Source organism: Chiloscyllium plagiosum, chromosome 11 (genome assembly GCF_004010195.1).
Source record: "Chiloscyllium plagiosum isolate BGI_BamShark_2017 chromosome 11, ASM401019v2, whole genome shotgun sequence".
NCBI classification, from domain to species: domain Eukaryota; kingdom Metazoa; phylum Chordata; class Chondrichthyes; order Orectolobiformes; family Hemiscylliidae; genus Chiloscyllium; species Chiloscyllium plagiosum.
The window spans coordinates 25072161-25085216 of NC_057720.1; the positions used below are offsets into that span (position 1 = coordinate 25072161).

Below are 13056 nucleotides of genomic sequence, written 5' to 3' on the forward strand. Positions count from 1 at the left end.
ATGAGGCGCTCTTCCTCCAGGCGTCGTGTGGTCAGGGTCTGGCGATGGAGGAGGCCAAGGACCTGCATGTCCTTGGCAGAGTGGGAGGGGGAGTTAAAGTGTTCAGCCACGGGGCGGTTGGGTTGGTTGGTGTGGGTGTCCCAGAGGTGTTTCCTGAATCGTTCCGCAAGTCGGCGGCCTGTAGAGGAGACCACATCAGGTGCAACGGATACAGTAAATGATGTGTGTGGAGGTGCAGGTGAATTTGCGATGGATATGGAAGGATCCCTTGGGGCCTTGGAGGGAGGTGAGGGGGGAGGTGTGGGCGCAAGTTTTGCACTTCTTGCAGTTGCAGGGAAAGGTGCCGGGAGTGTAGACCTGACGAGGGAGTCGTGGAGTGAGTGGTCTCTCCAGAACGCTGATTGGGTGGGGAGGGAAATATATCCCTGGTGGTGGGGTCTGTTTGGAGGTGGCATAAATGATGGAGAATGATATGATGTATCCGGAGGTTGGTAGGGTGGAAGGTGAGGACCAGTGGGGTTCTGTCCTAGTGGCGATTGGAGGGGCGGGGTTCAAGGGCGGAGGTGCGGGAAGTGGAAGAGATGCGGTGGAGAGAATCGTCGACCACGTCGGAGGGGAAATTGCGGTCTTTGAAGAAGGAGGCCATTTGGGTTGTTTGGTAGTGGAATTGGTCCTCCTGGGAGCAGATGCGGCGGAGGTGAAGGAATTGGGAATACGGGATGGCGTTTTTACAGGGGGCAGGTTGGGAGGAGGTGTAATCTAGGTAGCCGTGGGAGTTGGTCGGTTTGTAGTAAATGTCCGTGTTGAGTCGGTCGCCTGAGATAGAAATGGAGAGGTCTAGGAAGGGGAGGGAGGAGTCTGAGATGGTCCAGGTAAATGTGAGGTCGGGGTGGAAGGTGTTAGTAAAGTGGATGAACTGTTCACCGTCCTCGTGAGAGCATGAGGTAGCGCCAATACAATCATCAATGTAGCGGAGGAAAACGTGGGGGGTGGTGCCAGTGTAGCTGCGGAAGATGGACTTTTCCACATATCCGACGAAGAGGCGGGCATAGCTGGGGCCAATGGTTTGAAGGAAGTGGGAGGATTGGAAGGAGAAGTTGTTAAGAGTGAGGAACAGTTCAGTCAGTCGAAGGAGGGTGTCAGTGGAAGGTACTGGTTGCGTCGGCGGGAGAGGAAGAAGCGGAGGGCTTAGAGGCCTTCGTGATAGGGGATGGAAGTGTATAAGGATTGGATCGTGAAGATAAGGCTTTGGGGGCCGGAGAAGCGAAAATCATGGAGGAAGTGGAGGGCGTGGGTGGTGTCCCGAACGTAGGTGGGGAGTTCTTGGACTAAGGGGGACAGGACAGTGTCGAGGTATGCAGAGATGAGTCCGGTGGGGCAGAAGCAGGCTGAGACAGTGGGTTGGCCGGGGCAGTCAGGTTTGTGGATTTTGGCCAGGAGGTAGAAACGGGCGGTGTGGGGTTGTGGGACTATCAGGTTGAAGGCGGTGAATGGGAGATCTCCTGAGGTGGTGAGGTTATGGATGGTCTGGGAGATGATGGTTTGGTGGTGGGAGGTAGGGTCATGGTCAAGGGGGCAGTAGGAGAGGTGTCCGTGAGTTGGCGTCTAGCTTCAGTGGTGTAAAGATCAGTGCGCCCAGCAGAACATAGCTGGGCAAATTTCCACATTGTTGGATAGAAGCCAGTGTTGTAACTATAATAGAAGTGCTTGGCTAGGGGAGGGGCAAGTTCTAGCGCACTAGTCTTTGGTACTATTGCTGGAATATTATCAAGGCCCATAGCCTTTGCAATATCCAGTACCCCCAACCATTTTTTTGATATCATGTGGAGGGAATTGAATTGGCTGAAGACTCCTATCTGTAACTTGGGGGACTGCTGGAGGAGAATGAGGTGGATCATCCACTCAGTACGTCTGTCTGAAGATTGTTGTGAATGATTCAGCCTTTTCTTTTGCACTGATGTACTGAGTTCTTCCTTCATTGAGGATGGAGATATTTGTGGAGCCTCCACCTCCAGTGAGTTGTTTCATTATTCACCAACATTCACGACTGGATATGATAGGACTGCAGAGCTTCGATTTGATCCAATGGTGATGATTTCGCGAAGCTCAGACTATCTCTTGCAGCTTATGCAATATAGCATGTATGCAGTCCTGTTTGGCAACTTCACCTCATTTTTAGGTGGCAGCTGAACTACCCTCTCCATTGAACCCAATGTTGATCCCCAGCTTGATGATAATGGTTGAGAGGAGGATATTCCAGGCTATATTGTATTGGAGTACAATTCTGCTGCTGTTGGTGGCCCATAATTCCTCATGGATGCCCTGTTTAGAATTGCTAGATCTGTTCAAAGTCTGTCCCATTTAGCATAATGATAGTGTCACACAACACTATGGAGAGTATTCTCAATGTGAAGATGGGACTTTGTCTCCTCAAGGACTTTGTGGTGGTCACTCTTAACGATATTGTTATGGACAGATGCATCTGCAACCAGCAGATTGGTCGGCATGAGGTCAAGTATGGTTTTCCTTGTTGGTTCCCTCACCATCTAACTTCCTTCTATTGCCTGAGTCCTGAGCCCCTGCCTGACACCTGAGCAACCATCCCTCCTCCTCCAGCTTGTTGCTGCCTGTGCTTTACCCACCAACGTAGGAATCACTACTCTTCAGGCTCCATCTCTTTGCTGCGGTGTCTACCTCTCTGTTGCCAAGTCCCAGGCAGAGCCCATACTTGCTCTATCACCAGGAGTCTCTAGCTCCGCTGCTACCTCGAGGATGCCAGGATTCTCCAGGCCATGCTATGCCGGTGCAGCCACCGCCTTGCCAATGCCAAGAGTCCCTGCTGTGGGCCTACTGCAACCAGGAGTCCGTGGCTCCGCTGCCAGGCTGCATCTTCTCCGGTTACTGTAGGAGTTTTGCTGCTGTTACTGCCGGCCCCAAACAAGGACATCCTTGCAACCGTTACCACAATCTCCAATTGCACAGATGTGCCATATGCACCGTCTCCGACCGTCGGGTGGCTGTTGCCACTCTGCACATGACCCATGCCGATACAACTGACTAACTCGCTAAAGAAAGCACAAACAAAAGAAAAAGAGCAGACGTAAAAAGTAAAAATGAAAGAAAACACTTGGAAGCTCATGAACCCCGGGAATGAGCCTGCATGCAGCCCTGGTGCTCTGCCACCATCTTCGAACTGGGAACTTGAGGCCATTTCAAAGGGCTGTGGGTCTGGAATCATATATTGGCCAGACCAGGTGAGGATGGCAGGTTTCCTTCCCTGAAGGACATTAGTGAGTCAGGTGGGTTTTTCCAACCATCAGCAATGGTTTCATGGTCATCAGTATTCTCTTAATTCCAGATCTTTAGAATTGAATTCAAATTCTCACATGTACTTTGGAATTTGAACATTTGCTTTGTTTCTGAATTAGTAGTCAATAAAATATTTTTCTCCAACACAAGTAGCATTGTATTTTCAGTTTCTTTTGTAACTGTAAATGAGTGTTGTTGGTGAACAAAGTATTTTCCCAGTAGTTGTTATCAGCAGCCCAGGGTCAGCTGTAGTTTCAAAATCTCTGGCCAACAATGAACTGGAAAGAGTGTAATCTATCGTGAGAAAAGGGTTAATGATACTGTGCTGATGTCTGTTAATGATATACTATTATTGATGTGACTCATCTGATTGTAGTTTTGAACAGTAGCCTTTACTTTTTTTAGTAAAGATATTTATGTTGATTTTAAAGTATCTCTGACTTACTAAGCTGTCGCAGTAGTTATTTTTGGGGGATAGTTAAATAGAGACTTTATTACAGATTCCAGTGATGAGTATGAAAAGCAACAGAGGAAGATGACTGAGTATGCATCTTCCTTTTTGATTGTGTTTCTGTACTAGCTGGTCATTTGCTGGTATGGAATGGCACCTAATTTAAATACAAATATATAAGTACAGGTAGCATGATGGCTTAGTGGTTAGCACAGCAGCCTCTCAGCGCCACGGACCTGGGTTCGATTCCAGCCTCGGGTGACTGTCTGTGTGGGTTTCCTCTGGGTGTTCGGTTTCCTCCCACAATCCAAAGATACGCAGGTCAGGTGGATTGGCCATCCTAAATTGTTTGGTGCATTAGTCAGAGAGAAATGGCACTGGTAGGTTACTCTTCTGAGAGTTAGTGTGGACTTGTTGGGCCAAATGGCCTGTATCCACACTGTAGGGAATCTAATCTAATCTACCCATTGCAGAGTAGCAATTTTATGGAACAGGAATGGAACTGGAGAAAGTAAGACTATAGACATAGTAGCAACAGTAGGCCATTCAGTCCATTGTCTCTACTTCACCCTTTAATGAGATCATGGCTCAACTGATAATTCTCAACTCCATTTTCCTACCTTTTCCCCATAACCCTTGATTACCTTACTATTAAAAATCTGTCTAACTTAGCCAAGAATATACACAGCAACCCAGCCTCAACAACCCACTGCGATAAAAATAATTTCACAGATTCACCATCCTCTAGAGAGAAGTTATTCATCCTCATTTCTCTCTCAAATGTGCACCATCTTGTTCTGAGATTATGTACTGTGGTCCTGGACTCTCCCACAAAGGGAAATAACCTTTCCACATCTACCCTGTCGAGTTCCCAAAGGATCTTGTATCTTTTAAAATGGGTTGCTTTTCATTCTTCTAAATCTCAATGAAGACAGGCCCAAACTACTCAACCATCCATTTCTGATATCAGCCTCATGAATCTTCTCTAGCCTGCTTCCAATGTAAGTATATCTTTTATAAACTACTGTTCACAGTACTCCAGCTGTGATCTGAATAATGTCTCATAAAATTTTAGCAAAATATCCCTACTTTTATATTCTCTTCCTTTTGAAATAAAGGCTGATATTCTATTTACTTTCCTTATTATCTGCTGAACTTGGATGCTAATTGTTTTTGTGATTCATGGATGAGGACTTCCAAATCTCTGTTGTGTAGCTTTCTGCATTTTTTTTTCCATTTTAAAAAACAAGTCAGCTTTTTTATTCTTGCCAAACTCCATCTGCCAAGTTTTTGCCGCTAAATTAACCTGTCTGTATCCCTCTGCAGTCTCTTTGTGTCATCTTCACCACTTGGTAATCCCGCCAGTGTTTGTGATATCCACAGACTTGACTGCAGTCTACTCACTTTTCTGTTTAAGTCATTAATATTGTAAATAATTATAGCCCCAGTACTGCTCCCAATGGTACTCCTCCAGTTATAGTTGCCATTCTGAAAATGCCCCCCCTTATCCCAACTGTCTGTCTTCTGTTAGTTAGCCGATCCTTTATCCATGTTAATGTATTACCTCCAACACCAGGGTTTCTTATTAAATAACCCAATATGTGGTAATTATCAAACCTTCTGAAAATTCAAGTATATAACCAAGTAAGGCAGTTTTATGGAGAAAAAGTGTTAATTAAGGAAAATTGCAGTTATTCGTGAGAGCTAAGTCAATTAAGTTTTCTTTGAATTGTGTTATATTTTAATGTTTATGTAATTATTTAGAACAGTATTATAAATTGTCATATAGTAGAAATAAGAAAAATGTATGGGAACTAGCAGTTGTATTCTGAAAATAATCCACAAAGGATTGACCTAAGAATTTAGAATTGTAGTGCATAGGAATTCCCACGCAACCATCATTAAGTCTGGTTGTCAGTATTATGCTATAGTTTTATATTTGAATATTGTTGCTCGGTTTTTTTGCACTTTCATGGGACGTGGGTATCAATGACAAGGCCAGCCATTGATGCCTATCCCTTACAGGTCTCGGACTAAGTGACTTGCTAGGTTATTTCAGAGATCAGTTGATTTCATTGCTGCTAGTCTGGAGATGCATGTAGGCCAGATGTGGTAACAATGGCACATTTCCTTCCCTAAAGAATGCAAGGTGAATCAGATGTATTTTTAAGACAATCGATAATAGTTTCATGGTCACCATCACTGGGAATAGTTTTATGTTCTATATTTATAGTTTGAGTTTAAATTCAATCAGCTACTGCGGTGGTGGGGATTGAAACCAGAGTTAATTTTATGAGTCATGGGATGTAGGCATTGCTGGCAAGGCTGGCAATTTTTGCCGATTCCTAATTCCTCTTGATCTGCCTTCTTGAGTCACTGCAGTCCCTGAGATGCAAGAATATCTATTACGAAAAATATTTCAGGACTTTTATCTAACAACCCTGAAAGAACTGTGATATACTTCCAAGTCCGATGGTGTGTGGCTTGAAAGGAACCTTGTGGTGGTTGTATGTTCCCATGTATCCACTAAGATTGTTCTATTAGATGATAGAGTTTGCAGGTTTGGAAGGTGCAGTTGAAGGAACCTTGGTGAGTTTCTGCGTTGCATCTTGTAGAAGGTACAGACTACCACTGTTCCTGGATGCTGAAGGGAATGAAAGTTGTATGTGTTAGTGTCACAATGTAAACTTATGGATTGAAAGAATCAGCAATAACTCTTTCTGGAATAAATTGTTTCCGAAGATGAAAGAGACAAGGAGAAACTGCTCTAAAAGTACTAAAAGCAACATGCTACACAGCCATTCTTTGACTCGGTCTCCCCAAGCAACATAAACAATCTGTTTCCTGGGAGAGAGGAGTTAACATTGCTTGATAACCTACTGCCTTGCGACAATTGGGCAATTAAGACTGCCTTAGAAGGAATGACCTGAGGTAAAAGAGTTAATTGCAAGAAAAGTTGTGTTTCAAACAGACAGTTAACACCGATTGTAACAAGCACCAGGAAGCTACATCTAATAAGAAGGCAAGCTGCAGACTTGAGGTCTCCAAAAGTGTAATCAGTGTTGGGGATGAAAGAATCTAACGGATCATCAATAATGTCACACCACAAACTTGAAAGAGAGAAAATTGTATAAGATTCTAATAGAACAATATAGCAGGAGAACTTTGAAGAACAACACACTGCATAAGGATCAAACTCTGGACATTTCCAGCGACTGGTGTTTGGAATCTGAGCTAAATTCCACCATTAATCGGGTAAAAGCCAAGTTGAGTTTTGAGCCTTAACTTGCTTACTTGGGGTCTCTTGCTTACTTGGGGCCTGCAGTAAAGTTTAAGTCAGTGTTTCAGTACTTGATTGTCTGTGTTAGTTCTTAATAAGTAGTCGAATTAAAGGTACAAAGTTAAAAGTCACACAACACTTGCGGAGCAGCCCTCCGAAAGCTAGTGCTTTGAATTAAACAAGTTGGACTATAACCTGGTGTTGTGATTTTTAACTTTGTCCACCCCAGTCCAACAGCGGAATCTCCAAATCAGAATTAAAGATAGTTTGTGGTGATTTACACACAATGTTGGGTTCCAATTAACTGGGCCGCTTTGTCTTGATGGTGTCAAACTTCTTGAGTGTTGTTGGAGCTGCTAGTGAAAATATTCCAGTGCACTCTTGACTTGTACTTTATATCATGGACAGAAAACAAGGAGGCAGGAGATGAGTACTTGCTGCAGAATTCTCAACCTCTGACACTGTTTTTGTAGCCATAGTATTTACATAACAGGGTTCAGTTCAGTTTCAGCTCAATGGCAACCCCCAAGATGTTGATGGTAGAAGATTTAATAATGGTATTTCCATTGAACATCAAGGGGCAATGGTTTGATTTTTTGTTTTGTTGGTGGTGTTCATTGCCTTTTACATATGCAGTCTGAATATTTCTAGCCACAAGCCAGTTCAAATTTTGCTGCATACGGACACATTGCTTCAGTATCTGAGGGGTGGAAAATGGTGCTGAACATCACAATCATCAGCGAATATCCCCATCTTGGACCTTATGATGGAGGGAAGGTCATTGAGGAAGGTGTTGAAGATGGTTGAACCTAAGACTTTTAAATATTTTTCAATGATGTCCTGTGGCTGAGATGATTGACCTCAAATAACCGCTGTTGTCTTCCTTACACTAGAAATGTCTTCAACTAGCTTAGAGTTTTTTTCCGGCTGATTCAGGGCTATATCAATGTATTCAAGTCTAAGACAGACAGATTTTTATCCAGGAGAAAGTCAAGAGTTAATGCATTTTGGAGGGGTCCAGAGCCCGTGTTGAGGATTCTAAGGGCAACTCCTCCCCGAGAATATATATCATTGTGTTGCCACCTCTGGTGAATGAGTTCTGCGAGTCGGATAGGACATAACCAGCAATGGTGATGGTGATGACTGGCACATTGTCTGGAAGTTATAATGCCAAAGTCAGGCTGTTGCTTGTCTAATTTGTGGGAGATTGTGAGGACTGCAGATGCTGGAGATCAGAGTCGAGAGTGTGGTGCTGGAAAAGCACAACAGGTCATGCAGCATCCTGGGAGTGGGCGAATCAACATTTCGAGCATAAGCCCTTCATCAGGAATCTGTGGATCAGCTCTTCCAATTTAACATAAGCCCCAGATGTGGGTGAGGCAAACTTCACAGGTTTTATATGTATTTCCTCTAATGTTTGCGTGGCAACATTATCTGGAACTGGATGTCAACGTGTGCACATATGTGTCCGAGCGGATGTGCAGCTTAGAGAAAAATTGTTGTCAGGGCAATATTTGCTGTTGTCGTTTCTGGAGCTTGGTAGTTGAGACTAAACACTTCATCTGGTTTCTTTGCTGTATTTGGACTTTGCAGCCGTTTGATGCAATTGAGTGATCTGTTAGGCTATTTCAGAGGACGTTGAGCCACTTGCAATGCATGGTGTCTGGAGTCGCATGTAGGCCAGATGAGGTGAAATGGCATATTTGCTTCCCTTAGACTTTTAGTGAACCAGATATCTTTTTATGACAATCCAGCTTTTACTTCCGATTTTTATTGAATTCACACTTCAATATCTGCCATGTTAGGATTTCAACTCTTATTCCCAGATTATTAGCCTGGGGTTCTCAACTAATAGCTCATTGACATTAACATTACACACCATGCTTGTGCAATATTCATAACAAATCCATGTGGGCTGATTCTCTTGACCACATCAAAATTCAAAGAGTTGTGTGAGGGCTGTGATTGCTGGAATCTGATTAAAGTCTGCTCAGACATATTTCTTGTAGGATTCTTGCAGGCAGTTGTGACCATTGACAGATGCCATCAGTTTGAGCCTAGCTTTTATTTCCAGTAATCTGTGGAGGCAAATAGTCTTCCATGTTATTGAATTGTTTAGGTTCTGCCTAGTTTCTTTTTGAAAAAAGTGTCTAGATTAATTCAGGACTTTGTTCATAAAATTAATTTCAATTATCTCCCTTTTAACCTTTTCTCCATAAACTTACTGCCTATCTCTCATCCTTGCTTCTAAGTTCCTAATTTTCATCTTGGATCCCTCCTTTGAATATTTCAGCTAATAAGCAATATTATTGAATAAACTTTGAAACTGTTTGCTGTGTGTTCTTTCATGCTGCCTGTATCTAGTATAAATTTCTTCTCTCACTCCCTGAAGTGAGTGGAGAATCAGCTGGGGAGCATTGTCTGCAATTCCCCAATCTCGGACTGATCGAGGTCTGCTGAGCCAGATCAAAGCTCTTGACTTTGTGCAACAAAAAGCAGTGCATTATCCACAATGCCATTGATTGGGCCAGTTGTCTGTATGCCTTGCCTGATACTCCAGAATAAAATACTATCTTAGCTTTTTTTTCAACATTTTTGAGAATTTGTTGATGTATCCTTGTTTTATGGCTGCTTGTCTAGATTAGTGAAAGATTAACAGTATCCAAAAACATAGAACAGTACAGCACAGAACAGGCCCTTCAGCCCACGATGTTGTGCCGACCATTGATCCTCATGTAAGGTAAACCTAATGTACAATTCCTCAAATTTCTGTGACCATATGCATGTCCAGCAATCTCTTAAATATCCCCAATGACCTCACTTCCACAACTGCTGCTGGCAACGCATTCCATGCTCCCACAATTCTCTGCGTAAAGAACCTGCCTCTGATATCCATTCTATACTTTCCGCCAAACAACTTAAAACTATGACCCCTCATTTTAAGAAGCTTGACAACGTCCAGGACAATGTATCCTGCTTGATTGATCGGCATCACAACAAGAGTAATCCACTCCTTCCATCACTGTGGCATAGTACCACTCCATCTGCAAGATGCACTGCAGAAATTATCACATAGTTGTTATACAGCATCTTCCAAACTCATGAACACTACTATCTCGAGAACGAGAGCAGCAGATATACCTTACCACCTTCAAGTTCCCCTCCAAGCCACTTGCCGTCCTTACTTGGAAATATACAAAGGGTGGTAGAGGTTTGGGACACTCTTTCACAAGCGGCAGTGGATGCAGGATCAGTGTTGGTTTTAAATCTGAGATAGATAGGTTTTTGTTTAGCAAAGGTATTAATAGATATGAGCCAGAGGCCCATATGGAGTTAGCTGCAGATCAGCCATGATCTCATTGAATATTGGAACAGATTTGGGCGGCTGAATGAACGACTCCTGCTTCTATGTTCCTATATCACCATACCTTTGCTGGTTTGAAATCCTGGGACTCCTCCCCAAACAGTACTGAGAGTGTATCTGCACCAAATACATTGTAGTGGTTCTAGAAGGCAGCTCACTATCACCTTCTTGAACACAAGGACAGACAGCTTTTTAATTAGTAATGGGTTGAAGGTTTATGGCGAGTAGGCAGGAAAGTGGATTGAGGCTGAGATGAGATCAGCCATGATCATATCAATGGCAGAGCAGGCTTTTAAGCTGAATTGCCTACTCCTGGTTCTTATGTAAGTATCGATAAAGGATGTTCACATAACAAAGTTAATTTTCTTGTCTTTTTTTCCCAATTGTAAACCTGTCTATTGTAAATGAAAGGGATTCTTCAAATAGTCTCAGCTTGCTATCTGTATCCTGCTTCTTTTTATTCCCCATTACACCTAAATTGATTACTCTTTTTTCTCTTCCAAGCAGGTGATTATGAAGCAGAGAATGATTTTATCCGAGCTGTTCCATTCCAGTTCGATTTGATGAAACTTTTATCAAAGTGTCAACAAATAGAACTGTTTTTCCACATGTTCACTAAAGGTAAGATTCCGCCGTCAGTCCCTAAATGACGCAAGCCAAAACTACCTCTGTGCTATGATGGTGCACACACAGTATCACTATAACGTGCAATTGTACCCAAATACAGGCATAACACATGTATTCATCACTTGCCTGCTGCTATAGAAAGGAGAACTCTGAACAACCCAGACCTGCTTCAGGAGGAGAGTGAGTGTGTAACTACTAAGCTGGGTGTTTGTTTCCCCGTATGGTGTGAAACAGGATGGTGATGATTGGATAGGGAAAGACTTCTAATTGAAGTACCTTTCAATGTATCTCTTGTTCTTTTCCATGTCCATGAATAGTATTGTTGGAAAAAGTTATCTCCTCTTTAACTTATAAGCAGAAATGCAGTTGAATAAGTAGTGATGAAATAAGTATGTTTTCCAAATTGGTTGAGTTTATAAAATGGTAATATGGAATGGGAACGAATAATTGAATTTTCTGAACAATTGATAGTGCATTCCTCACAGGAGCTTGTTACCAATATGACTACCTGTGTCCAAGTCTGATACGGCTGTAAAAATTATTCCACTTCTTCCCAAAAAGTATTTTAAGACAGGAGTTTTGTTAATATTTACACCTTATTCTGTGTTGTTTCCCTTCCTTCAGCAGAGAATGATGAGAGTACAAAGGAGACTACCTCTTTACCCAATGAGATCCTGTTAAATCTTTTCCATAGCTATTTGCAACAGGATCTCAGTGATCGGGAATTGCCATTAGCTGACTCTGACCACATGACATTTATGCAACAAATCGTACAACGGGATCGGAATGGTCATCCGATGCCTTTCTCGCTACCACAAGCTAAAGGTAAAATAGTCTAAATTTTGCTATGCTTTGTCTATCTCAATCTCTATCTTAATAAGTCAGTACAGCACAATTTTAGCATGCAGTTTATTTTTATAAACTAGTGAAGATTGAAGACATTTCTGAGAGTGGTTGAACACAGTCTCGTCTTGGAGTCATCAAGATGTACAGCACGGAAACAGACCCTTTGGTCCAACTCGCATGCCAACCAAATATCCCAACCCAATCTAGTCCCACCTGCCAGCACATGGCCCACATCTCCCCAAAACCTTCCTATTCATATACCCATCCAGACGCCTTTTAAATGTTGCAATTGTACTTGCCTCCACCATTTCCTCTGGCAGCTCATTCACGCAGCACTCTCTGCGTAAAAAAAGTTGCCCCTTGGGTCTCAAACCTTTGCCCTCTAGTTCTGGACTCCCCCACCCCAGGGAAACGACATTGTCTATTTATCCTATCCATGCCACTCATGATTTTATAAACCTCTATAAGGTCACCACTCAGCCTCTGACGCTCCAGGGAAAACAGTCCTTGCCTATTCAACTTGTCCTTATAGCTCAAATCCTCCAACCTGGCAACATCCTTGTAAATCTTTTCTGAACCCTTTCAAATTTCACAACATCTTTCCGAATGGAAGCAGATCAGAATTGCATGCAATATTCCAAAAGTGGCCTAACCAATGTCCTGTACGGCCACAACATGACCTCCCAACCCCTGTACTCAATACTCTGACCAATAAAGGAAAGCATACCTAACGCCTTCTTCACTATCCTATCTACCTGTGACTCTACTTTCAAGGAGCTATGAGCCTGCGCTCCAAGGTCTCTTTGTTCAGCAACATTCCCGTGGACCTGACCATTAAGTGTATAAGTCCTGCTCTTTCCATCTGCCACTTCTCAGTCCCTTGGCCCATCTGATCAAGATCCCATTGTAATCTGAGGTAATCTTCTTCGCTATCCACTACACCTCCAATTTTGGTGTCATCTGCAAATTTACTAACTATACCTCTTATGCTCACATCCAAATCATTTATGTAAATGACAAAAAGTAGAGGGCCAGCACCAATCCTTATGGCACTCCACTACTCACAGGTCTCCAGTCTGAAAAACAGCCCTCCACCACCACCCTCTGTTTTCTACCTTTGAGCCATTTCTGTATCCAAATGGCTAGTTCTCCCTGTATACCATGGGATCTAACCATGCT

The 13056-nt window shown here is 43.0% G+C and overlaps 1 protein-coding gene across 9 annotated transcripts in view; it reads left to right on the forward strand.

Annotated features, from left to right (window-relative positions):
- szt2 (SZT2 subunit of KICSTOR complex) overlaps window positions 1–13056 on the forward strand; it is a 257630-nt gene that overhangs the window by 42789 nt on the left and 201785 nt on the right. For 6 of the 9 annotated variants that reach the window (XM_043698914.1, XM_043698920.1, XM_043698917.1 and 3 more), the window contains exons 21-22: window positions 10909–11025; window positions 11656–11856. In XM_043698914.1, the coding sequence (XP_043554849.1) occupies window positions 10909–11025; window positions 11656–11856 (318 nt within the window). The remainder of the gene's footprint in view (window positions 1–10908; window positions 11026–11655; window positions 11857–13056) is intronic. The other 3 variants (XM_043698915.1, XM_043698921.1, XM_043698916.1) reach the window with 2 other exon arrangements.